This window comes from Wyeomyia smithii, chromosome 1 (assembly GCF_029784165.1).
Source record: "Wyeomyia smithii strain HCP4-BCI-WySm-NY-G18 chromosome 1, ASM2978416v1, whole genome shotgun sequence".
Lineage (NCBI taxonomy): Eukaryota > Metazoa > Arthropoda > Insecta > Diptera > Culicidae > Wyeomyia > Wyeomyia smithii.
The window spans coordinates 74755344-74783231 of NC_073694.1; the positions used below are offsets into that span (position 1 = coordinate 74755344).

The 27888-nt window shown below is 40.9% G+C and overlaps 4 protein-coding genes across 5 annotated transcripts; 1 reads left to right on the forward strand and 3 right to left on the reverse strand.

Annotated features, from left to right (window-relative positions):
* Nucleotides 1–133: 133 nt before the first annotated feature.
* On the reverse strand, nucleotides 134–2468 carry LOC129717584 (uncharacterized). 2 transcript variants are annotated; one of them, XM_055667598.1, is made up of 5 exons: nucleotides 2289–2468; nucleotides 1808–1893; nucleotides 1536–1700; nucleotides 1017–1396; nucleotides 134–503 (listed from the first exon to the last, which is right to left on the reverse strand). In XM_055667598.1, the coding sequence occupies exons 1-5, from the start codon at nucleotides 2297–2299 to the stop codon at nucleotides 303–305; spliced, it is 843 nt and encodes a 280-aa protein (XP_055523573.1). In that variant the 5' UTR covers nucleotides 2300–2468; the 3' UTR covers nucleotides 134–302. The 2 variants fall into 2 exon arrangements, with proteins under 2 accessions (XP_055523573.1, XP_055523572.1); XM_055667597.1 differs by having other exon boundaries at nucleotides 1536–1721.
* Nucleotides 2469–3533: 1065 nt separating this feature from the next.
* LOC129716830 (m7GpppX diphosphatase-like) lies at nucleotides 3534–4403 on the reverse strand. The gene has a single exon (XM_055666668.1). The coding sequence runs from the start codon at nucleotides 4401–4403 to the stop codon at nucleotides 3534–3536; it is 870 nt and encodes a 289-aa protein (XP_055522643.1).
* Nucleotides 4404–5676: 1273 nt separating this feature from the next.
* Nucleotides 5677–11106, reverse strand: LOC129716831 (uncharacterized). Its single transcript, XM_055666669.1, has one exon. The coding sequence runs from the start codon at nucleotides 11104–11106 to the stop codon at nucleotides 5677–5679; it is 5430 nt and encodes a 1809-aa protein (XP_055522644.1).
* Nucleotides 11107–23332: 12226 nt separating this feature from the next.
* Nucleotides 23333–26948, forward strand: LOC129722247 (regulator of telomere elongation helicase 1 homolog). The gene is made up of 4 exons (XM_055675557.1): nucleotides 23333–24537; nucleotides 24592–25571; nucleotides 25838–26751; nucleotides 26810–26948. The coding sequence occupies exons 1-4, from the start codon at nucleotides 23458–23460 to the stop codon at nucleotides 26878–26880; spliced, it is 3045 nt and encodes a 1014-aa protein (XP_055531532.1). The 5' UTR covers nucleotides 23333–23457; the 3' UTR covers nucleotides 26881–26948.
* Nucleotides 26949–27888: the final 940 nt, after the last annotated feature.

Below are 27888 nucleotides of genomic sequence, written 5' to 3' on the forward strand. Positions count from 1 at the left end.
TGAGAAGCAAAATTAGTAATGGTGTGATCAACTCTAGGCAAATCCTAGAAGGGCTATAGACCCCCCTAGCTCCCACGTAGTTACGCCAATAGTTTTCTCGTCATATGAACAAACGAACATTATTTTCGACTATTATGTTTATTATACTGATAACGAAAGTACACTAGTAACAAAGGTATGCAAATCAGTCGAAAAATGCATAATAGCAATAAACGAAACAAAATTACTCCTGCTCTAACTCATCTAAGTAATCCATCAAATTTCTCGTTAGCTTTCGTTGAACCTTGTTTGCGTCCTTTTCGTTAGAAATTTTTCTCAATTCTTCTGCAACAAAGTTCCCAAATGTTTGGAAACTGTCCACACTTGCCATTCTGTCTAGTGCGGCTGTCATTCCAGCCAGTGCTACTGATCTCGTTTCCTCGCTTGAGGTGGTTTGTGTAATTCACTTTTTTTAGTGTCTTGGGTGTGATCTGCTGGTCGGAAACATTTTCGAGATCCGTATCCTAAAATAAAAAAAAAACTTATTATTGGCTCATTTGTTGGTACTGTACTGCCAATATTCGCATAAGAGTCATATGTTATATGAAATTGAATGAAAATTTGTTAAAATTCAAAGAAAAAAAAATGGGGTGAAAATGGCGTTTTTTTTCATGATTATTGACCTATTGCGGTTTAGTAAAATAGTAGCAAAATGGGTTTTTTTTAAGACCAACAAATTTTTCTTTCACAAAGTTGCCTAACATTACCGGAACCATTTACATCATTGTAGGATAAAATTAATTTCTTTCTACAAACATAAAAAAAGTTAGATTTTTTATTTCATCGGAAATTTTGGTCATCCTAATTTTGATATCATGAAAATAAATGCTTCATCGTATGTAACAATTTTCTAGAAAAAAGTTTTTCTCTAAAATATTTCTATCGAGCGCTAGATCCAAATTTACCCAATAATCAGTTCCCTGGATTATTTTCCACTGATCATGACTACTCTCATTTTATTTTGCTGTTCAACTCACCAGATTCGATTCCGTTTCCAGTGTATAATTCTCTTCGGCAGCCGACACGAAAAGCATCTGTCCGTAATGTTTCCAATAAGTTTTCGGCAGGGCAGCTTGGCCTGATTTGTCTCCTTTTTTATCCTTAGAATGGTAAGACTTAAATTGTATCCGGAGATTCGTCCACTTTGCGTTCAGTTGTGCAGTATTATATTTTTGGTGAAAAACGTTTTCAGCAATCTCTTGCCACGCAGCATCTCGCTTAACCCGATTTTTGTAGAATACATTGCCAGCGTTCCACAAACATTCGTAGCCCTCGACGGCTGATTTGAGGTTAGCTATATTCTGCTCATCCCAGGTAATGTCAACCTTCAGTCGTCTCCTTTTCTTGTATGCTGGTTCTAAAAAAGAGAAGATTAAATTACACGTTATTTATGTATTTAATATGTTGGCAGAGAAGGATTTTTTTGTTGATGTTCCGTATCCTTGATATTTGAAGTATTTCATTAAACTAGAAAGAGTAAAAGGTGTTAGCTTTACCATCCGCAACTTCGTTGCTAACATCACACAAAACTTCCAAGGGTTGTAAAGTATGTTCCTCCAGGTGTTCCTCCATTTCCGTAGCAAATTCGGAAATCTCTTGAAGGACTGCTTCTCCGCAGTCGTCCATTGCGGCAGCAGTTAGTTTGGCTCGCCATGTTGAGTCTGAAAAATATATAAAAGCAACTTCATCAAAAAACTTTCCGTAAATTGTAACGATTATAGGTTGAATCGCAACAATACCCCTTCCCGTAGTTTTATAAAATACTCACCTACTTCCAGTAGCCGCTTAGTTTTTGGAGAACAGTTCACATTGATCTGATGCTCACCATGATTGATAGTCATGCATTCGGTTTTCCTGTAGACATGATTTAAAAAATATAGAGGATATTGTTCCTTGTTCTAGAATAACTTTGATGAACGCTGTGAAAATTATGCGTAAAATGGCAGAGAAATATAACTGAATAAGGAGTAGGAACTAGTGAAATTATCAAATATTCTCGAGAAGAATCATTGTGATTTTAAAGGAAATTCACCAAAGTCATACTGCATTTGGTTCTTCCAGGAGTGTATAACCATAGAAAATGCTAAAAGACAAGAATTTTAGCAAATGTTCTTGATTTTTTCGAATGTTTTTTTATGTATTCCGTGAGTTTCAACACGATTTGAAAAATCGTAACATGTTTTGGTTGTCACTCGAGGAGGCTTTGAAAAAGCAACGAAAAATCTTGGAATACAATATTATCAACTCACCTTTGTGCCATCGAGCTACAATCAGAATAGATACAAACAAAATTCCAGGAGCTGTAGGTAGATTACAGAAAAACAATCTAGGAGTGTTGGACGCGTTAAAACTGCCTTGCTTTGACGTTTACCAAGAAAAAATTTGTCTGTTTGTCACTTCCCAATTTTCATGAGAGACAAACTCGGGCAAACAACAATCACTGAAAAAAATTTGACTAGAATACTCAACGAACGTCATTACACTGTTTGACAAACACGCTAAACATGTTTGGTCAAACAGTAACAAAATATTTGACAAGAGTGTTTGATGTCAAATAAGTTTGACCATTACACTGACGATCAAACTTTTTTTCGGAAAAACGCCAAATATTTGACCATTGGTCAAAGAGTGTACTACTGTAGGGTATAACCTACCAGGGAATTCTTCTACTAAGTATCCCTGTACGCGCATTTGGCGCGGAATCAAACCACAAGATTAATGTGGACTAACTGACTTTATTTTCGTACATCACTACTTAAACATACCCTACCGGTAACTCAGAGAGAGAGACTTTCTCCACTCTCTGTTTACCTTACTAATCTCTTAACCTAATCTAGTACTGCTGAAGTACAGGCGGCGTTTTGTTTACAACACAAAACTTGTTTATTTTGGTCGAGTTTGTTTGCCTGTGGCACAGCAGAAGGCTGCGCGAAGTTCTTTGTCACCTATTGCATAATCTGTTGATACATAGATTGTTGACAGAGCCGTTCGCGGTCCTCTGTCAAGGGAACAAAATGTTTCGCCTGACTAAAGCATAGCAGAAGGCTATGCCCTCCTGGGAACAAAATTGAACTTTTATTATAAGGCTCGTGACGGAGCATTGGGTTCTTCGCAGGGTGTGACGTCACATCTGCCACCCCGCCTAGTTGGCCATTATCTAGAAGAGACAATGGTCACATGGTCCGTCCTGACGGCCGATAGGTGTGTTTTTTTCTTTTTTATTACAATTATTCTCGCGTTTTTATACAACTATATACACCGTTGTTTTTTATAATATGCTTTTTTTTCCTCTGGCCAATGAAATTTTGTTTATCAAAACTGTAGCACCGTTTGAGTTTACATTATCATACATGACATTTTCCTTATTTAAAATTAACAATTGCTTGCTCGCCTGATGCGCTGCGTCGTGAAGATATCTGCTGTTTAGCTGTCGTGTTCAAGCGCAGGGTTGCAGGGGGTTTGAAACGGGAGGGTGCGTCTGGCAGTAGAGGTTCTCATCGGTTGGTTGTGGTGTCATCTGGTTCATTCAGTTCGCTCTTTGCTGCCTCAAATTTGACGTTCAATTTATCAGTTTCACTTAAAACGCAAGAGAGTGTCACTTTCCGGTAATGGTCTGGTAGCAGTTCGACATTCCCAATAACCGATGTTAGAAGGTGACTTTTCTCGCAATAAATACCCGGTGGGTCGTGCTTCAGGTATGTGAAATGCACGTGTAGGTGGTAAAATGTGGGTTGATAGTGAATGTAGATTCGTAATTGATCAGCGTTAATTCCGTAACGTGTTTTAATTGCTTCAATGCCACGTGTTTGAATATTTTTCATCAATGGTAAATGAGTAGCGTTTAGATCCCGCAATGACTTGATACCTCGCTGGCGCACTAAAGCGAGTAGATAAAGTTGTTCCAATGTTTTACCATCCCATTCTAAATCCGGCAACAATATGAAGCCAATTTCCTCTGACGGATCCTCAAAAACTATGCGATCCTTCTCTTTCCAATGCTCTAGTATATTGTAAAGCCACTCTAAGCTTAGCTGATCCTTTTGTATATGAGGCAATGTCACGGTTTGATAATCTTGGGCAGTTTCTCCCACCAAATATCTTTGCTGCCTCACAATATGCCTCTCAGTGAAGGCCGTCTTTTCCAACACAACGATCGCGTAATCGTCACGCGATAGGCTTACAAAATGCCCCAACAGTGAAACGCTCTTGTGTGTGCTGTTATTGTTCAGGATGCGAACAGGTACTAAGTCTGCCAAATCGTAGCTACGGCTGGTTGGATTGTTCACTCCATCTTTCACCATAGACACCCGCCGTTCAACTCCTCTCGCAACCATCTGCTTTCCTTTTCGCGCTGTACTGGGCATCATGGTATGCCCCATCTCAGCAGCCGTTGTATTAACCTCAGTCGTCTTCGATGATCGGGAACTCGTCTCGTTGTCAATTCTTAGATGCTAGCTGCCCTACTTAGCAAGTGGTGCATTTATTTTTTTGCCATTCTTTCATAAATTTTTTTTTTCGTTAATTTTTTCCATTTGCTGTTTAAAATTAATTCCACACGCGTACGGGCTCTTATGTTCTATTATTTCTTCTAATCTTCTACTTAAACACTATGCCCGTTTTTCTTTTTCTTCGGTTAACATAATTTTTCTTTTCCTACTAAAGTGTACAATATATTTTTCTCTTGATTATATAGGATGCTATTGGTTAATCAACGTTTACATTATTCATTCTCAACGAATTTTTACTTCACAATTATTTTTTTTTTTTCACTTGAACTCAATCCGATTTACAAAAAAAAATCTTTTTTTAATTCTTGTGCGTTTTTTTTCTTCTTTGTCAACCTCTGTTGCCCGTCGTGGCTCTTATCCTTTTCATTAAAACATTTCTCTTTCTCATAGCAGCTTTTTCTTTTATCGGATTTACAATTATTTTATCCAATTTACAAAAACTCTTTAGGCCACTTTAATTACGATACTGCTGTCTAAGTCCGTCATACTTACGTTCTACTTACACTTCGCCGAAAATGCAGTTGCCTGCATCTACCTCTCCCCCTACCCTTCGAAGGTGCGTCTACCTGTTGCTAGTGATTCCTGAAAGATAAGAAGGTTAGGAAATAAAAGAAAAATTTCGCACTTCCATTCATACTGGGTTGACTACTCCCTTGTCCGTTCACCTGATACGCATTCATCTCAATCGTTCCGGGTAGTCAAGCCCGTTGTTTCCACTCGCCCGATCTTAACTTACAATAGATAGGTGGTGTTCCACATCAATGGACCATAAGACGTGGGTTAGAAACGTGAAACCCGTGACACTCAAAGTTTGTTCACGATTCCCTGGCCGGATTAGTTTAGAGTGGACTGTATACGGTTGATCGATCGATGGAATACACGTGATTAACACTTAGCAAACTATCTTTATTAACTTTAAATTTAAATTTGATCGCGCGAACTACGAACTGAACACTTCAATGGTCGTACATAGAATGAATGGGAATAGCATCGATGAATCGGTGCTCACCCATCAAGCTGCTAGGTAGAGAGGGATGTATGTACTCAATTTGCCTTGTCTATGTATTCGCGTTCTTATTGTTGCTGTCGTGACGGATGGAACATTCTCCCCCCGGGTTGAAACTTCGTATCAACAAAGGACCGGGGCAGAGCAGACGTTGTCCTCGATTGGAATTATCGAGACCTTGTTGATTGGACGACGGTATGTTGCTCCGTTGGAAAATACGTCAATGGCTCGCACTAAGCCGTCGTCACCAGGATACACTCCGGTGATTCTGCCCAGTTTCCAGCTGAGCGGAGGTTGCGTCTTATCGTGGAGAAGAACGACCATGCCAGGTCGAACGTTCGACGTTGCTCTGGTATGCTTCTTACGTGGTTGGAGAGAATTAAGGTAGTCCCTTGACCACGCTCGCCAAAAATGCTCACGCATGAGCTGGAGGTGTTGCCATCTATCGAGTCGGTTCACCTTGGTGTCTTCTAAAGATGGCTCAGCTGGTGCAGACAACGGTCGACCTATGAGGTAATGAGCTGGTGTTATTACCTGTGGATCGGCAGGATCGTTGGACAAACTGAACAACGGACGAGAATTTAAAATGGCTTCTATTTCGGCTAGAATGGTTGCCATTTCTCCGTAAGTGAGGTTTGCATTCCCTACGACTCGCTTCAGGTGAGTTTTCATCGCCTTGACCGCCGCTTCCCAGAGACCACCGAACTCTGGTGCGTCTGGTGGGATGAAATGCCACTGTATCTCGCGTACTTCACAAAACTGCTGGATTTTCTTCACCTCTTGTTGATTCTGAAACTGTCGGTACAACTCGTGCAGTTGGTTGCTTGCTCCATGAAAGTTGGTCGCATTGTCAGAGTGAATTTGCTGCACCATTCCTCTCCGACTAATGAACCGTTTCAAAGACGCCAAGAAGGCATCCGTTGTTAAGTCGGACACAATCTCTAAATGTACAGCCTTTGTCGCCATACATACGTAAACTGCGACGTAGGACTTAACAAGCTTCGGACGATAAGAACCTTGCCTCACCATGAATGGACCGGCATAATCGACGCCAGTAACTGCGAACGGTGGTGATGGCACAATTCTCGAGGTAGGGAGATTTCCCATTAGCTGTTTGGTTTCAACGGGTTTTGTTCGGAAACATGTAACGCACGATCGTGTTACTTGTCGCACAGTTGATTTAGCATTTAAAAGCCAGTACCTTTGACGAATGATGCTGATCAAACCGGCCTGGCCGACGTGAAGATACTCCATATGCAAAGTTCTAATGAGTTTTTTCGTTACAGGATCTTTATCGGGAAGTATTAACTGATGTTTTGCAGCAAACGGCAGTACTGAGCGATCTAATCGCCCTCCAACTCGTAGTAAACCGTTTTCATACACTGGACGCAGGTTACCAAGACGCTTGCATGTTTGGTTGGAAATCACTCGCTTAATTTCGTCCCCAAGATGTGCTTGTTGAATCGCCTTGACGATTGCTTCGGATGCTTGACGTAGTTCTTCGATGGAAAGATGTACTTGCTTCACACGATTAGACTTTGGCCGTTTGCAATTTCGAATAAACCGTAGAACGTAGCACATGGTGCGCTGGATTTTCCGAAAAGAACTGAATTTTCCGAAGAATGGAAACGAATCGTGAGCTGACATGGTTATGACGTGGACTTTTAGTTCGGGAAGATTCTCCAAAATCTCTTCGGTGTCTTCAACGTCATATTCTACTTCACACAGGAACCTTGGACCGCTCCACCAGAGAATATTTTGTTTTAAATCTTCTGGCAGCTTTCCTCGAGAAACGATATCGGCGGGATTATTGGCCGAGCAAACATAACTCCATCGATACTCATTAGTATCCTTTCGTATCAAAGCAATCCGATTCCTTACGAACGTCTGAAGTTGATCTAACGGTTTCTTCAGCCATGCCAGAACAATGGTGCTGTCCGACCAGAGAACAACTTCTCGAAAGTTCATTCGAAGCGCGGGAACGACCTGGCTGATCAATTTCGATAGCAGCTGAGCGGCACAGAGCTCTTTACGAGGAATGGAGACATCGTCTAATGGGGCAACCTTTGACTTGCTGCATAGAAGACGTAGGTTGGCGGATCCATTGGTGAAAATACTTCTCAAGTAGACGCATGCACCGTACGCCACGTTCGATGCATCGGAAAAACCATGCAACTCATATGCAATCGCATTCGGGAACATAACACACCTTGGAACGTGAATGCGTCCAAGGTCTGGAAGGGATGCGCGCAGAGTAGCCCAATTTTCGCGGATGGTTTCGTCGATGGGATCGTCCCATCCAGCTGATATTTTCCAAAGCTGCTGTACCAAGAGTTTGGCCATGACAATTACTGGTGCAAACAGTCCGAGTGGATCGAACAATTTTGCCACCTCGGAATAAATCATTCGTTTCGTGGCTAGCTCATCATCCGGAAAAGAACATTTCGGCGGATTGGCTATCATGAGGACGTCGCCGTCAGGATCCCACAACAATCCAAGCACCTTTATTACTTCATTTGCTCCGTACTCATGAAAAGGAACCTTCCTTTCTCGGTCGGCTGGTGGAATGTGCTCTAGAAACTCTGCCGAATTGGAGCACCATTTGTGAATATGGAAACCACCTCTGGTTAGCAGTTCTTTTAATTGACGTTGGCTTTCGAGAGCTTCTTCCAACGTGTTAGCGCCAGAAAGAGCATCGTCAACGTAAAAGTCCTCAGTCAAGATTCGAGAGCCGATGGGAAACTCGGAACCTTCTTCCTTGGCAAGTTGTACCAAACACCTTGTTGCTTGGTATGGCGCACAAGCTGTTCCGTAAGTAACGGTATTAAGCTCGAGAACCCTTAATGGATGTGACGGGTCGGACCTCCAAAAGCATCGGAGGAATCGGCGTTCTTCCGGCGCAACGAACACTTGCCGGTACATTTTTTCTATATCGCTTGAAAATGCATAAGCGTACTTACGGAATCGCAGCGTAATAGAGAATATGCCATTCTGTACAACTGGTCCTACTTGAAGAACCTCATTGAGCGATAGTTTTGATGGGTCCATTTTGGCACTAGCATCGAATACGACGCGGCACTTCGTGGTTGAGCTTGACGGTCGTAATACTGCATGATGCGGCAGATAGTACGTATCCATATTACCTGGATCCTCAGCTTCCTTAACTTCTCTGCAATGGCCGAGGTCTTCATACTCCCTTATGAAATCGTTGTATTGCTGCCTCAGCTCGGGATTACGCTCCAATCGTTTTTCTAACATAAGGAATCGCTTGAGTGCCAAAGAACGGCAATTATCCAACCGGTTGAGGTTTTCTTTAAACGGTAGTTTTACAACAAACCTACCCGTTGCATCGCGCTTGTACGTCGACAGGAAATGGGCTTCACAGGACAGCTGTTCGGATGAAAATGGAGATGCGTTTGGTACTTCCTCCACCTTCCAAAATTGATGCATCATTTCCTCGATGGAATCGATCGAAGCATGGTTGACGTGTTGAATAGCCGCATTCGAAATGTACGGCTCGTTTATTACTCCAGCTACCACCCATCCAAGATGAGTTTCTCGAAGTTGTGGTAAATTGTCACCAAGACTTATTTGATCGGGCTTAAGAAGATCAAAGAACAATTCTCCCCCGATTAACATGTCAACCTTTTCTGGCTGGAAGAAATGTGGATCGGCGAGTAGAATGCCTTCAGGAAGTTCCCAGGACCTGAAATCAATCGTTCGGTTAGGAATAGTTCCAGTTACCTTGGTTGTAACCAGACACTCGATGTTGGCTTGAAAGTATCCGTAGCTCGATTGGAATTTAACGAACACCTTATCACGAGCTAGACTTCTCAGGGCATTGATTCCAGTGATTGATACATTTGCTGGCATTCTAGAACAACCGAGGCGGGTTGCCATTTTCTCGGTGACAAAGTTAACTTGAGACCCACTGTCAAGTAGGACTCGACAAGGGTGGGACTGGTTATGTTCATCAATGGCTTGAACGACAGCAGTCAACAGCAAGACGGTCTTTGATGTTGAAACGTGATTGCTTGAGCATGTAGTGGATACTGGTTTATCCACCACCGAAACAGAAGGTTGAACAACAGTTGGTTGATTATTCGCGACAGGTTGCTTTGGCGCGGCAATGTCGGCCTTTGAATCCTGACTGCTGTTCCTTTCAGCATCATCGTGGAGAATGGTGTGATGTTTGCGGCTGCATTTTCGACACGTGTTGTTAGACGTGCACTGTTTGGATTGATGTCCCTTCCGGAGGCAGTTGAAGCACAAACCCTTTGCTCGAACCTTTTCTGCCCTTTGAGTTGCTGTCAGCTGCTTGAATTCCTCACATTGGAAGTTAAGATGTGAACCTCCACAAAAGTGGCAGGAACCTGAAGACTTGCTGGAACTTGAAGTAACTGCGTTAGTCTTGAGCGATGGTATTTTGTTGTTGACTGGTGAAAACTTTGATTTTACGGCGGTTCGTTGGGAGAAAGCTTGCGACGATTCACACTGCCCCAGCACTTGACAACTGGTTTTGAGAAAGGAGATTGTTTGTTCGTATTTCGGGAGCACACCTCTTTGCTGGATACGTTCCCAAGCCATGCGGGTCGAATTATCCAAGGCACTGACGATAAGATGCACCACGATGTGCTCGGAGATACCCGTTAACTGTTGTTTTTGGTACCGTAGGCCTTCAACATGACCGGTTGCTTCAGTTAGCAAGCCATCCAATTCTTTGAATGTTGCTTGAGACATTTTTCTTAGGGTAAGCAATCCTTGAATGTGTGACTCAACGATTACACGTGTGTTTTCGTAACGGTCTGTTAGCACCTTCCACGCTTGCTTATAATTACCCTCGTTGATTATTTTTGCATCTAATATACCTGCTGCGGATCCAATCAATGCTTTGTCTAGGTGGTACAGTTTTAATGACTCTGAGTCCCTGGACTGTGCCATCAGGTCTTGGAAAATCGCCTTGAATTTTGGCCAATTAGCATAATTACCGTCAAATGTAGGAATAGGTGCTTTCAACGGCTGCTGCTGAATAATAACCTGTGGGGAAACAGATGACCTCACGGTTTGCATTTGAGTAGCAGCATTGATTCTTTCCTGGATGTGATTCGACAACTCGGTATGACGATCCTCAAAAGTGCAGTAAATTTCATCTTGCTCATCCGATGCTTCATCAGGAATCAAGGCCATGATTTCACTATGGAAGTGGCTAAACTCGCTGTAGATTACAACTAGTTTCTTCTCCGCGCACTGCAACTGGGCTAACGTCATACTACTCTGCGTCTGCAAAGTCAACTGAATCCTCACTAGCTTCTGTTCGATCTGTCCTCTTTGCCGGAACAAGCCCTTCAATTTTCGCATCGACTCCAGCTCCATTCCCTCCTCCCAATTGAATCCGTGAAATGAAGCGGACGAATTGGACCTTGAATGTTGTCCGGTTGGAGTATTACTGTTTCGGCTTCGACTCAGAAGTGGAACATTCTGACCTTCTTGCAGTTGGTCCACTTGGTTTTGATTTTCTAGCATATTTCTTACTGGTGAATGTTCTAGCGGCATTTCGAAACTTCTCACTTTACTACTTTTTTGTTCGATGGTCTTTTCTCACACAGTGTTCGTATCGAGACTCTCTTTCACACAAAAACGGCAACGTAGCACACGCGCAGCAAAACGTCCTTGAACACGTTCTCGCTTGTATCGACTCGCAATTTCACCTCGCGACGCGCACGCGACGACTGTACTTCGCGACGGCTGTACTTTTCGATCTGCTGTTTTATCACGTGTTCTTGGAATGATTCCTTCTTGGAAGGAAACCTTATATGAACTGGATACCGATCCTTTGAGTCACTTTTCATTCACTGTGCTATGATCCGGCTCGAAGGACCAATTTATGTTCCACATCAATGGACCATAAGACGTGGGTTAGAAACGTGAAACCCGTGACACTCAAAGTTTGTTCACGATTCCCTGGCCGGATTAGTTTAGAGTGGACTGTATACGGTTGATCGATCGATGGAATACACGTGATTAACACTTAGCAAACTATCTTTATTAACTTTAAATTTAAATTTGATCGCGCGAACTACGAACTGAACACTTCAATGGTCGTACATAGAATGAATGGGAATAGCATCGATGAATCGGTGCTCACCCATCAAGCTGCTAGGTAGAGAGGGATGTATGTACTCAATTTGCCTTGTCTATATATTCGCGTTCTTATTGTTGCTGTCGTGACGGATGGAACAGGTGGAATCTTTTAACGCCAGTAGTCCCCTCGTCTGGAAGGTTTAGCCTTCTTGTCCAAAGTCTCTCCTAGTTTTATTGTCGTTCGTTATTTAGGTCATCTCCAATACTTCATTAATCGGTTTTCTTCTCTCATTGGGCCATTAGCCATTTTTAATTAATCAAACCCCGTTCTCATATTCACTATATATTTTTCCCATGTTAACATTTGCATTTTACAAAACAAAAAAAAAACAAACAAATGCTGTTCTAAATTCTTTTAACTCCTTACAATCGCCCTCATTGTTACTTCCCGTCCGTCTTTTATCGGGCCATTGGCCATTTTTTCCTACGTCTGCCTCGCACTAACGGGGTCATCTGTACTCTGTCAATCTATCCCATGCTAAATTCGCATTTAATGTAAAAACGTTCCCTGTGTATTATTTACTTCTGTTTTCCGTGTTCCCACACGATAGGTCATTTTTTTTTTGTCTATAAATTCAACCACGTCTTTCCCCAAGTAAACGTCACGCCCTTTTGACACTTGTCCATCAAAGGCTTTCCATAATTTCGGCGACTATTCATATTTCTTCACGTCATTTTATTTCAGTATACTTTTTCATACAGCTTTAGGTGCTTGCTACTATAACCTATTTTATTTCATTTATTTTATAACATAGTTTAAGTTCGTATAATCAGTCATAATATCGTTTAAGTCGGTTATTATGAACTTTCTCTAAACGGTTTCCGTTTTCGATTACTGTGGTCATTTCACTTGGGAATTCCACTACTTCATAAGGTCCTTTTCACATATTCTGGAGCTTTTGACCTGATCCTGTCGGGACTGATTTCACTAAAACTAAATCGCCATACATGGGCTGCCATTCATTTGCCTTTCTGTCATAAACTTGCATGCGCTTTTCTTTTGAATCCTTTAGGTTGGCCTTCGCGTTCGCGTGGAGGTCAAAAAATATTTTTTTCATCTCTTGTGTATATGTTTCATATGTCAAATTGTCCACTTCATTCCGCTTGTAAATGGAGGTGGGAATGCGTGCTGTACGTCCATACAACAATTCGAAAGGGGTGTACCCCGTTGATGAGTTTACTGAAGTATTATACTGAAACGTAAAAAATGGGAGTAATTTATCCCACGTGTGCGGTTTTCCGCCAATAAATTGCCTTAGGTAAGTTTTTAACTCCCGAATAGATCATTCCACCAAATTTGCTTGTGGGTGGTACGGACTCGTCGTTATTTTCTTAATTTTCAAAATTTTGCACACATCTTTCATGAGTGCGCTTACAAAATTCGCACCGTTATCTGTAACTAACTCCAACGGTACGCCAAATTTGCAAATATAATTTTCTACAAAAGTCCTCGCTACCGTCTGGCTTTCTTGGTTTTCCATAGGTGCGACAGTTAAATATCTAGTTAGGTCGTCCTGCATGACCAGACCATAACGATTTCCTAAGTCGGATTCGGGTAACACCACGATATCCATATATAATTTTTCAAACGGTTCTGCTGCAGTCGTCCTGATCTGCATTGGGATCCTGTTCGACCTTCCAATCTTGTTTTTTCTGGCAGGAATCGCACTGCCGAACATAATTTTCAATATCCCGTCTCATATTCGGCCACTCAAACAGTGTACCGATCCTCTGGCGCATTCGCCGCGCTCTAACGTGTCCTCCCAAGGGCGCGTCATGAAATTCCTTTAACACAACTTCCACCTGATCTGGCGCAACTGGCGTGCGCTCGCCATCGGCGTTGTAAAGCATAATTTGTTTCTTTAGTTTTCCCCCAAAAACTGCAATATTTGTATTATTTCTCTCTGTTTAATTTTTCTAAATGAAATCACATGCACCGCTTCGGCTTCCCTTAATGCTTCCAGGCCAGTCTCAAATTGGCTTACAAGTTGATCAAAAAACTTTCGACAATCTATTAACGAGTTGTCGCTGCCGTTCAATATGATACCGGCCGTATTCTCATTTTTCAACATCAGTGCGTCACCTGTCGTGTAATCTTTCAACCCGTGTGGTAGGTCGTATAACGTCTTGAGTTCTCTGTACGCGGTCCGGCTATTCAAAATCACGAACCGTGTTCCAATTTTTTTTTGATCAACAATTTTTTTCGAGACTACCACCGTCTCGCTGGGAATTTGGTTCCGAGTTACTTCCTGCAGAAAGTCGTCATACGAAACACTGACGAGTCGCTGCTCCTCCTCGCCATTTGTGACTTCCGCTACGTCTATGGCATTGAAATCCTGTATAGTGTCATTTAGTTTGTCCTGTGCGTCTTGTTGCTGCTCTTGTAGGCGCTACTGCCGACGCGTAATCATGGCTATCTGCCTGTGGGGTGCACTTTCTTGCCCCTGACACGTCCCATCGGACAGTCGTGATAGAAAGTCGGCGACTATGTTCTCACTCCCTTGTTTATACCTGATGCTGCACTCCAAACCCTGCAGCTTCAGTCTTAACCTTGTCAGCGTTGGAGACGTCTCTTTGAGTCTCCAAATCGCTATTAGTGGCCTATGGTCCGTATATACAATGAACCTCTGCCCAAAAATGTAATGTTTGAAGTATTCCACGGCCCATACAATCGCCAGCAGCTCCTTTTCTATAATATGGTATCGCGTCTCTGCACCTACAAGTGCACGACTCGCGAATGCAATCGGCCGGTGCATGGATTTTCGGCAGGACGGCCCCAATAGCGTAATTGCTAGCGTCTGTTCTAATAACAAAAATGTCTTGATAATCTGGCCGGACTAAAACTGGCTCTGTAATCAGCGCGTTTCTAAGGAATTCGAACGCTCTCCCCACTCCTCCCTTCTTTTCCCCACACAAATTTAGCGTCTTTCTTCAATAAATCATTCAGCGGCTTGCGCTTCTCCGCGATGTTGGGGATAAACTTCCCGTAAAAATTTACTGTTCCCAAAAATGACCTTATACCTTTCACGTTTGTGGGTGGCTTAAGGCTTTGAGTAGCCTTAATATTTGCATTGGTGGGTTTTATGCCTTCTTCCATGACCCAAATACTCCAGTTCCTTTTTCAAAAACTGACACTTACACGGTTCTATTTTTAAGTTATGTTTACATAAAGCTTGTAATACCTTCCGCAAGTTATCATTATGGTCGGTGATAGTGTCACCGAAAACTATAATATCATCGAGGTAGACAAATGCTTTAACGCCCCCTATCTTAAAAAGAACAGTATTCATAAGCTTTTGGAATGTTGAGGGGCTGTTCTTTAACCCCATCGGCATTCGTGTAAATTCGAAGTGGCCTTTGGGAGTGGAAAACGCCGTTTTAGCCCCATCTCGGCGGTCGATCGGGACTTGATAGAACCCCGATTTTAAATCAATTGAGGAGAAATATTTTGCTCCTCCAACATTATCCAATATCTCATTTATAAGAGGTATTGGGTATACAAACGGCTTGGTAACTTCGTTCAATGATCTAAAGTCTACCACAAATCTGTATCTTTTATTACCGTCAGCATCCGGTTTCTTTGGTACACATAACACCGGTGCATTCCAGGGACTAGTGCTGGGTCTAATAATACCCTGCGCCCTCATTTCATCGATTTCTTTATTAATGTGCCGTTTCGTGGCCTCCGGAAATCTATATTGCCGTTTATTGATAGGCACCTCCGATGAAGTTTCTATCGTGTGTACGGCGGCGTCAGTAGTAGTTAACCTGTCGCCTTCGAAAAAGAAAATATCTGCATAGCTTTCAACCATATTCTTCACTGTCCTGAATTCTCTATCAGGCAAGTGCGCCAAATTCAGCACTTGCCGTAGTTTTTCAATCCTTGCATTTCCTTTTGACTCTGGTGTCAGCTTGTGCTCCAACAGGTCATAGTCAAGTCTCGAGTCTAGGTCTAACTCGGGCATTATAGTATTCTTCGAGTCAAGAAAATTGTTCTTCGGCTCTTCATCCCGATATGTTTGGTGCTCTCTATTTATTTCGTTTTTGTCTACGTCAGCCTCATTGCGGGCTGTGTTGCTAGTATCTCGCAACTCGTTCTGCACCATAACTGTATTACTGGCTGCCACATAAACATGTCGACTAAGGACTTTCTCTTTGGGCATACTCCACGGACTCAAGTCGTCCGGACTTCTGTTTCCGTGTTTTTTGAACACTATATAATCAAAATTATTTCCTATTTGAAGCGTATGTTTTTTTAAGAATTCTGCTCCGATTAATCCGTCGCTTGGCAAATTTTCTAATATATGAAATTGCGTCGGGATCAAAAAGTCTCCGACTATTAAATCCAACGTAATTGTACCTGAGGTTCGCACAATGTTTCGGCCGATTCCTCCAAAAGTGGTTACATCCTGTGTATTTACCGATACATTCAAAAGGTTTACAATGCGTGCATTAATTATATTCGCACATGCACCTGTATCTAAGATTAGGTTCAACGTAAATTTGACATTCTGCCTAGCCAGTAGGGCTAACATTAAGTACCCTCTGACATCGTAATATACTCGCTTAGCCACACAAGCACTGTTGTCTCTTATGTGATTGCATGCGGTCCTCCAATCAGCTATTTCTATGTTGCTGGGCTCATCGGTACATCTCCGCCAGTCAACATCTTCGCAAATTTCTGCTAAATCCTCGTTAAAATACTCCTGTGCAACAGGATCCAAAATACCTTCTTTTTGAAAATTACTACTTCTTTTATTAATGTTGGCTACCATAAGCATTTTCTGAGGCATCCGGGTATACGAATTCCTGTACCTCCTATCAGTTGGTCGATTTTGACCATAATAATTATATTTCCAACCATGGGCGTAGTCCCCTTGGCTCCGCCGGTATGAACGCGCTGTGCGATAATTGTATTTGTATCGATTACCGTCGCTAGATCCACATATATTGTTATAATTGTTTTGCTTGTAAATTATTCTATCCCTATTTTTGCAATTATAATATTTATTTCTTCCAAGACGACTGTTGCTATAATCAGCGTCTGTGTAACTTATTGTGAAAATATTTCTGTTACTGTCATATTGTCTAAGCGCATCGCGCTGTTTTTCGACCCATTCTAGGCCCTGTATTCTTTTTTCTATTTCCGAGATATGTTTACGCTCATGCTAGTAATCCTCTAAGTCATCTAACAGCTCTTCTAACTTCAATGCTCGTTTACCTTGAGCAGCTTCTTTCAATGCAGTGTCACACAAACCCGCCATAAAATGTAATCGAAGACTAACTATCATGCATGACTTCGTACAATTAGTTTCGTAGGAGTCGATTTGCTCCTTAATTTTCAATGTCCTCTTTTTATAATTAGGAAAGGTCTCATTCGCTTCCTGTTTCAATGTTTCTACTTGATTTATAACTGCCTCGATGCGTATAATATCCCCAAATTCCTTCAATAAATTCTGCTTAACCTGTGGCCAAGCGTTTGCGTTAATTCTACGTATTGCGGCAGCAGCTCTGCCTTTTAGTTTTAATAGAATAATATAAACCAGTGGAGCGTGTGATACTCCTTCTGGTATCTCCCGAGCAAAATGCTCGATATGATAAACGAACGCTTCTAGTTCGTCTAGCGATCCATCAAATTCTGGGATACACTGCATGGCATCTGCTTTTGGAAACGTGCACTCCATTATGAATATAAAATTTTATATATATTTCTTAAAAAACAATAAAAGGTACTGCGAAATAAATACTATATGACTATAAATGGCTTATGCAGCCTTCTTCCTCTTTTTCCTGGGTATGACTAACGATTCTGTTGACCAGATGTGATAGCGTAGCGTGACCGACTCTAATTTCTTTGTCGCGCCATCAAAAAATCTGGACACCGAGGTTCGAACCATTTGGTGTCAAAGCTTCAACGTTTATCTTTATCTCCTTTTTCTTTTTTTTATGTGGCTACGGCGGCCATTAAAATTGTCTCGTATTTGTCAACATATATCACATATGCCCCGCCCATTCGCGACGCTTAGCTCCTGGTATGAAATTCCCACGTCCTCAATATTGACCTAGGCCTTTGTTGTGTATATTTTACTTTTTTGTTACTCCACCTGTGTCACCTTGACTTTGGAACCGCAGGCTTGACCAACAAACATCGTTGAGTATTGTTGATACCCGCGAGTGCCCCCCGACTTAGTGAGCGCTGCAACTTTATGTGCTTAAAGAGAGGAAAAACAAAACAAGACCCTCGCGCAGTTGAATACTGCTACTAGCGCGTGTCTCTCCCGCGGTTAGTTTGCCCCCCGGTTTGTCGCTTCATTTGTTAGGCAAGTGAACAAGAATCGCTAGCGTGCACTTTGTCGTGTCGAGAGCTTTATTGCTTGCTGTTTGAAAAAAATAAAATCACCCGCGCAGCCGCGGCGTGAATTGATTGTTATACGAACTGGCCCAGTAAATCCAAATAATTATGGCCCAATGACGAACCTCGTTTTAATTATGGGAATAATCTGACACGATGTATTTCACCTAATGTAATGTCGGAGGTCACTTATGCTTCTTAATGTGTGTCTTCCCGTCGTTCTCTCCTATCGTCACTAGCTCCGTAATGGCCTATACTTGACTGAAATAATTCATAAATTCTCTTTCGTTGAACGATATATTACGTGTTCATTGGACAGCCATTCAATTTGAATATTGCATGTCCCGTTGTTAAAAAAAATATTCTCCTGTTTAAATTTCAGGTGCTTCTAACGTACCCTGATTATTTTTTACTAACTATGTGCGAAATTATTTAAACTTTAATTTTTTCTTACTATGTGCTACTGGGGAAATTACACCCGCTTTTTTTTTTTTTTATAAAAAACAACTCTATTCAGCTCTTGCAATATGCCGCACAGTAAAAAAAAGGAAAAGACTCACTCACACGAGTATCCTTGGAACAGAGCCGGTCATCTACGTTGACATCTCTACTTCAATTTCCACTACGTAACTTCGGCACCTTCTTAATACGATAGTTGTCTGGCTATTCCAATATGTCTGGCTGTTCCAATATGTAGAGGCCGTAGAGGTGTTAATAAGTCACTTACTGCATGTGTTTCTTTTTTTTCCGGCCGTTATCATTAACTGGCTAATTGCGAGATTTGGCCTCTCTTTTTTTTCGGTCTTCTTCACTTAAGACATAAAAAAACACAATAGGGCACTTTTAGTTTTTTCCGTTTTTTTAACACTTATTGAAAGATGGAGTTAGAATTAATTACTTGCAAAAACACTGTAATTGTTCACCGTTTTATCAAACCGACAGAACCGATAACCATATGCGCATTCAACAAACCATACAAAACACAGAAAATGCTCACTTGATACTTATTAAAATCAGTTTCCGGCGTGGGACGACCGCTTCTCACCAAATGCGTTAACCACGAATGTCCTTGCAGGGTTCTTTTCCCGAACCGCCTGTCACCAAATGTGTGTACTCCTATCCTCACGATTTTCTAATTGAATTTTAAGTCCACTCGGTCTTTATATCCACTCAGTCAGAACTGGCGTTTGTTTTTCTTTAGCTGTCACCACTCATGTAGGGTATAACCTACCAGGGAATTCTTCTACTAAGTATCCCTGTACGCGCATTTGGCGCGGAATCAAACCACAAGATTAACGTGGACTAACTGACTTAATTTTCGTACATCACTACTTAAATATACCCTACCTGTAACTCAGAGAGAGAGACTTTCTCCACTCTCTGTTTACCTTATTAATCTCTTAACCTAATCTAGTACTGCTAAAGTACAGGCGGCGTTTTGTTTACAACACAAAACTTGTTTATTTTGGTCGAGTTTGTTTGCCTGTGGCACAGCAGAAGGCTGCGCGTAGTTCTTTGTCACCTATTGCATAATCTGTTGATACATAGAGTGTTGACAGAGCCGTTCGCGGTCCTCTGTCAAGGGAACAAAATGTTTCGCCTGACTAAAGCATAGCAGAAGGCTATGCCCTCCTGGAAACAAAGATGAACTTTAATTATAAGGCTCGTGACGGAGCATTGGGTTCTTCGCAGGGTGTGACGTCACACTACAGGCTTAATACATTCGTACGTGAAAAGGTCTATAGATCATTGCACGATGACGTCACAAAACAAGAAGAAAAAAGAGACTTGACAGTTGTCGCGGGTTTACATAGAAAAATTTTCGGCTCGAATAGAAAAGCGGAAGTTTCTTGTTAAAAATTGCGTTCTTAAAATAAACCAAAAGAAAACAGTAACGAATTCGCATAGGCGGAGCGTTTTCCCATCTTTTTCGTACTCGTATCATTCATTTTCACTCCGATCACATGAAAAGTGAATAGAACACCTTGTAAACAAACCCGTGGGAAGTTTCAGAAAAGTGAGATTATTTTTCGTGTGCAATGATCTATTTGGCAGATTTTTGTAGACTGCCTGTTCAAATTTCGAGCAAATTTTTTCGAGTAGTTTCAAATTTCTCAAAACAATCTGGCACCTCTGAATTAAACATTGCGCGAAAAAACAGTGTTAACGTGAGTTCTTGTTAGTGATGGGAAATATCGCCCAAAACGTACATCGATAACAATCGATAATTCCGGGGGTTTTATCGATATTATCGATAAGTATCGATAATTTGACAGCTAACGTTTGCGGTAAAAAAATTTTTTTTCAGATGATGAAAAAAAAGCTATTTCAGATGGGGATGAAAAAGAAACTATGACAGATAATTGAGTTGGATGAATTTCCCATGCAAGGTTATCATGTTAGTTTCCTCGCAAAAAAATATTACGTCCTTGCGTGCGGCCTTCCGGCAGTTAACCGTAACATGCGCCATGGCGGACGAAAACATGCGTGTAGCCATGTTTTTAAGCTCTTTTATTCGTTTTTTTTTTATTTATTCCTCCTCCGTTTTCGCGACAAAATTGTTGGAATAGATCTTGCGCTTCAAGTTTGCCCAGAAATTCTCGATGGGAAGCAGGTGGGGGACATTGGGCGGATTCGCCGACTTCGGTACCACATCGATATTCAGCCGCTCCATCTCCTCCTACGATCGCTTCGAGTAGTTGGCCGACGCCAAATCTGGCCAAAACACCGTGTCTTCGCGCTTATGGTATTTCTTGATGAACGACGCAACGTCTGTCAGGCACTTCGTACTATAAATTTCCCCGTTCACGGCCAGCCCGGAGCGAAAGAAGAGTAACTTTGACATCCCTTTCTCGCTGATTGTCAGCCACAGCCGCACCTTCTTGGGGAACTTGGTCTGTGAAATAAACAACCGCTGTCGCTGCGTCATTGCCTGCAGCTCCGAGACCAGTGGTCGGGACTGCAGCTTCTTGTATGCATGTTCATGTTCTCCAGATACTTTTTCACTGTTTTAGAGCATGCACCAACCTCTCGGCCAAGTGCACGCAGCGATTTAGCCTCTTTTCCCTCGGTCTTCCTCTTCAGCATCCTTTGAAGCTTCTTGTCACTCAGGGTCGTTGGCCGTCCAGAACCGGGTTTTCTTTCGATGCTCTGATCATTGTCCAATAGTGTCAAAAAGTTGTAGATGCCAGAACCGGCATACCCGGCGTCCACAAAGTGCCGCACGATGTCTGTTTTTGACGCCATTTTGAAACCCATGAAATCGGCAATTTTTGTCTATTTTTTTACCGACAACGTTATTGCGGTTATAGTAACGGCCCAAACAGAATGGATACGTTTGCGTTGCGTTGGCGACAATTTGACAGTAAATGTATGGGCTAACTGTCAAATTGCCGCAAACGCAGCCGCAACGTATCCATTGTGTTAAGGCCTCGAATGACAAATCTTACGATACTGCGAATGATAATTCAAACTACCGGACGAGTTAAACAGTTTGTTTTGGAAAGTCTTTGAGTTTTACGCCTGAAGTGCTTTCTACGGAGTAGTTTCAAGCCGAAGTTCATTTTGAAGGTTGTGTAATAAGGGAAATAATTGAAGCAGGCAAAATTCTGTCAATTTTTAAATGGCCAAAACTTTACGAAAAATGAATCAATTCAGACAAAACAGGTTTCATTTTACTGGAAAACAATCCTAGATTCCTAGTATAACTTGAAAACTGGACGTGACCAAGGGTCACTGGAAATGTTTCAGATTTCCGGAGTGTGTGCCAAAGTGTACATTTTTGCAACGCGTAGAACTTTTTCTGACATTCTGTTTCACATAGGTTTATATGTTGTCAATAAATCAGAATTTATTTCAGGTTCATTGGTAGCCAAAGATTGAAAATTCACCAAGGAATCATCGAGGTATGAATTTATTAAATATGGGTGTTGGTTTTGGCGGTTTTTTCCCTGTTGGGTACTAATTTTCTTTGAGCTTGCAGCACTCTAGCAGAATTCAATCGAACATTGTGGGTGTGTAGGTCTTAATAAACCAAGCAACTTTGCAAACTTGCGTTTGAAAATTTATCTGGATTAACATTTAAAAAGGTCAGATTGAAAGTTGAGACCATGATAATTGTTAGTCAAAATTTCGATCATCATGTGACAAATTTCAGGAACTCATTGCTGAAAATTGCACTCTTCAGGATGGGGTAAGTTCATCGAAGCAGTCCCAATTGTTTGCATGCTTTGGTTGGAAAAAAAATTCAAAAATAAATATTAACATGTGTACTGTTTTTTGAACCCGTTTGTCCCGTTTTTATCCCGAGAAAATCTGGTCAGCCCACTTCAATAATATAAAAAAATAAGTTTAAGATCCTACTCTGAAAAAAATATAATTTTAAAAACAAAAAATGATTTTAGAAAATATCGGTGATCTCAGATTTTTTAAATGAAGTATTTTAGATAGACAATTTAGTTGCCTAAAACGTTCTATGCGTTGCAAAAATGTACACTTTGACACACACTCTTGAAATCCGAAACATATTCGGTGTAGGATGGTCACACCAAGTTCCCAAGTAATACTGTTTGCCAGTGGAATGAAACTGGTTATCAAAATTGATTCATTTTTTGTAAAGTTCTGGCCATTTAAAATTCGAGAGAATTTTTTTTATCTCAATTATTTTTCTCACCCCCTGTATAAATCAGGATACTTTTTTGGCGCAACAATTTCGTTGTTTTGGATTTTTAGTGGAACTAAAAATTGTTTGTTGGGTAACAGATACTTTAAACTTAAACAGTTCCAAGTTAAACTAAACAATTACCAGAGAATTAACAATAGACTGCCGCTATGCATGTCCATCATATTATAAGAGTTGGCAAGTCAAAGAAAATGCATTTTATTACAATTTCGTTTCATTGCTTTTTATGAGATGGTGCGAAAAGTTTGGATATTTTTTTAAAGTTCTCCAGTACTGAGTTGTCGAATTCATCTGTTCATAGGAAACTAAAAACTATAAATACCTTTTTAGTTACCATTATTTCTCAGAAACTCAGTGACATCCGGGGCGAACCTTTACACCACCCCCAACAATGCTAAATCTTGTCGAATAGCAACAAATACCCAGCGGCAAAAGCAACTCCTGGGGAAGGGTAGGAGTCTCCTTCTTTTGGGTCTCCTCCAGTAACCAGCCGCACTGACTTGTGCTCACCCTTATAATATCGATAATTATCGTTAACGTCAAAAAATTAACGATAATATCGATGTCAAGCACTTATCGATATCATCGATAAGTATCGATAAGTTTCCCATCACTAGTTCTTGTTTATCAAAGAAGTTTTACAAGTTCGAAACATCAGATACCGCTGAGTGACTAAATAAATTTCACGAAATTTCATGCTGAGGTTGGAAAAGTTTTATTCTTATCTGCAATGCCTGATTATACCATTAATGGTATCCCGGTCAACTTTCCATTTGAACCGTACCAGATACAAAAGGATTATATGGCGAAAGTGATAGAATGTTTGCAAACTAGCACTAACGGAGTTTTAGAATCACCTACTGGAACCGGAAAAACGTTGAGTTTGTTATGCTCATCGCTGGCATGGCTATTCTACAAGAAAAAGCATATGCAGGCCGACATGCGAACCAACATAGCTGAGTTGAAGGAATTTGAGTTGGTAACAAAATATAAACTTACTGGTTCGGCATCCAGAGCAACAACAGATAAGGCAGACTTGGTGAAAAACGTCAATGATGGAACAGGTGTCCTAACAGAACTTAAAATAATTTATGCGTCGCGCACTCATTCGCAGCTTACCCAGGCTATGCAAGAAATGAAGAATAGTAACTATAGTTTCATGCGCGCAATTATTCTTGGTTCTCGAGATCAATTATGCATCCATCCTGATATCTCAAAAGAGCAAGACAATTCCTCAAAAACAAATCTCTGTAAAGCAAAGATACAGTCGCGAAGCTGCTCATTTTATAACAGAGTTGAAAATTGCAAGGATCGTCCAGATGTAGTCGGTTGTCCTATTCTAGATATCGAAGATTTGATCAAAACAGGAACCAAAGCTAAGGCCTGCCCATTTTATCTATCTAAAGAACTTACCGACAAGGCCGACATTATCTTCATGCCATATAACTATCTCTTAGACCCAAAAGCGCGCAAGGCCAACAATCTGCAGTTATCGAATACAATAATTATACTTGATGAAGCACATAATGTGGAGAAGATGTGTGAGGAATCCTCTTCTACTCAGATAAAATCGTCCGATATTGCGCTTTGTATTGACGACATCACGTCCATTATGAGCGTCATGGATAAATCGGTCGCTATCGCGGAAGACGATGAAGGGAAAAAAGATTTCACTATCGACGATTTGGCTCTGTTAAAAGAAATGATGCTTGCTCTAGAAAAGGCTGTGGACAATGTTCCGATGATGTTTTCACAAAATGAAGTTACCTTACCTGGAACATACATTTTTGATGTTTTGAACAAAGCTAACGTGAGTTATAATATGATAGTCATATTAAGTTAATTAAAATTATCATTTTTTCAGATTAATGACGGAAACTTTCACATTATTGCCCAGTTGATTGATAACATTATACAGTATATTTCCACGATATCGGGGAAAAACAACTTTGTTCGCCGTGGAGGCGGTCTGCAAACATTAGCTGAGGCACTATCAATTATCTTTGCTGGTACTGGTGCAGAATATCGCGAATCTGTCTCCAAATGCTATAGAGTACACGTTGATTACGAAGAGACTAAAAAAGTTCGTGGAAATGTACACCAAGCGGACGGTTGGACAGCGACTAAACAGCAAGTACAATCGGTGAACGGGAATGCCAAAATTTTAAATTTCTGGTGCTTTAATCCGGGCTTTAGCATGCGTCAACTGTTAGGCCATCACGTGAGGAGTATAATTCTTACAAGTGGCACTTTGTCTCCCTTGAAACCGCTGATTAGTGAATTGGATATTCCAGTCGCTGTAAGACTTGAAAATCCTCATATAATCGATGGAAGTCAGGTATGCGTAAAAATCGTTACTCGTGGTCCAGATAGAGTAAACCTAAATTCAAGTTATGTCAATCGAGATAATCCAGCATATATTCAAAGTCTCGGACGCACAATTCTCTCCTTTTGTCCTATCATAAACGGTGGTCTGCTCGTTTTCTTCCCATCGTACCCAGTTCTAAACAAATGCCAAGGATCGTGGCAAGAGTCAGGTGTTTGGGCCCAGATTACACGCACCAAGCCGATATTTGTTGAGCCTCGTGGAAAGGATCAATTTCTTAACACGATGGCGGAATATTATCAGAGAATCAATGAACCCGGAAGTAGAGGCGCAGTGTTTATGGCCGTGTGCAGAGGAAAAGTATCGGAAGGATTAGACTTTGCCGATATGAATGGTCGCGCGGTTATCATCACTGGGCTTCCGTTTCCTCCGCTTAAGGATGCCAGAATAATACTTAAAAAAAAATATTTGGAGGAGGTGCGGAACCCGCAAAATGAGATTATAACCGGTGATGAATGGTAAGCTTATTAAAAAAGCAATAAACATGAGTTTCATAGTGCGATCCATTTAAATGTGATATTATGCAAGGTATCACTCTTGCATCAATAAGTCCAATTACCTTTTTGTAGGTCCGAACTAATTAATTGAGTGATTAGCCTTGTTTCGAGGATATTTTCTAACTCTCTAAAAAATAGTTTCACATGTTCAAAGCCCTCATTTTTTTTAACACGATTGATAATTTAATGATTAAAATGATTAATAATAATTTTTTTTTTTTTAACAGGTACTCTCTAGAAGCATCTCGTGCCGTCAACCAAGCCATCGGTCGAGTAATTCGTCATAAGAACGATTACGGTGTCATTTTGTTGTGTGATGATCGTTTTCGCAATCCACGTCTAAAAGCTCAGCTTTCTTCCTGGATTCAGCCACATCTCAATTCTAGGCAGTATGACACTTTCGGTCCCATAATCGGCGAGTTATCGAAATTTTTTCGCAATGCGGAAAAAAATATTCCACTGACAAAGCTGACCCGAACACTAACTCCGGCTTCATCAGAACCGTCAGCAACGTCTGTCAACTCAAATTGCAGTAATTTGACAATGAACCCCGGTACCAAAAAAATACTGGAAGATATCAAAATTAATTTCAACACAATAGATATGTCGAACGATTCATCGGCTTTCAAAATTTTAGACTATCAGAATGATCATAGTTCCCCACCCCGAGATAAACCGATAGATTTTTTTAGTCGCCTTAATACACACGCAAAGTCTATTGATTTCAATGAGATGATTACAAATGTGAAGCCAAGCTCTTCACAGCATAACGAGGTTGCTATCAACAAACGAGTGCGCTCACCTCTAATTAAAAGTTATGAACCGATGTCTGTAAATGAAATCGTTAAAAAGAAACGTAAACTGGTACTTGTTCCTGAAGCCAAGATAAGTCCTCTAGATTCTCCAGACGATGAACTTATTAGTCAGTCAGTTAGAGAACAATCAGAAGATGATCGTACTCGAGTGGCCTCAACAGATCGTGTTGAACTACTGAAAGAGATTAAAACGTCTATCAGTTCGGCAAAGTATAAATTGTTTCTGACATGTGTTACGAATTATAAAAGCGACAAAAGGTTCGATGTATTTATAGACGGAATGTTGGAAGCATTTGACAGACCGGAATTGTATTACTTGCTTCGAAGTAAGTTATTGAGTTAAAATTAATGGAAAGTGGTAGCCTAATTTAAATTCTTTTTTAGCAATGCGTCGATTCGTGAATAAAGAGCATGAAGATCAATTTGATATCAAAATTGCAGAAGTCTGTGGTTAAGTTTTTTAGGTACTGAAAACGTGATAATTTTAATGTTTAAGAAATAAAGTCATTTTCATACACGTTTATGTAACGTTTAACTCGTTTTGCATACTCCCTGGGCAAAAGTAAAACCTTGAGGGTGCTTAATTGTACTCTAGGTCCCAGGGCTTGTTTGTATCTTTACATATCAATGAAAGATGCACACGAGTGTTACTTATTTGTGACGTTGTGGAACAAGAGGTAATTGAATTATAACTAGAATTCTTCATAGCGAACATGAGAATAAGAGACGGGTCCAAAATATTTACCATGTTTCACATTAAAGACTAATAATAGGTAAAGTGTAAAAAATATGTAAAATTTTAGAACTGATAGCAATACTAATTCGGAGTTTTGTGAAACAACATCGCAAAGATGCTGCGTTTTGATCTGGCTTTATTTAGTGTGATAGAGAAGCGACTTTGTTTTTTTTTGCAGGCTTACGTTTTTATTACAGACTAAAAGATATTCACCCACACAAAACACATTCTAGAGGTATTTTTTTTTTTGCTCTGTATGCCTGAAGGGCACTGGGTACTGAAATGCCACTGCGACATTCTTGCTGATTGTCTTTTGTGGCGGGCCCCGATTGCTGTGCACAGGTTACGGATTGTTCGTACTCATTGATGGAGTAGAACTGTTTTGTTGTAAGCCTGTACCCCAATTAGGTACAACATAGTTGATGAAACTAATGACCTGCTTGGGATTGGAGCTCCATGCTTGGTATGGAGTTAAAAGGTAACTTCCTAAGAAGTTGTACCTAGAGGAAGCAAGAGCTTCGCAAGAGCAAAGCAAATGCTCTGAACTCTCTGGTTCAGATTTGCAGAATCGGCAGGTGTCGTTCAACACTACGCCGATTTTCTTTAAATGATAAAAAGCGGGACAGTGTCCGGTGAGGAGTCCCGTGATTATCCGTAGGTCACTACGATTTAGACTAAGTAGCTTTCTGGCGGTTCCAGGGTTCGGATAGATAAACTGTTTGCCTTG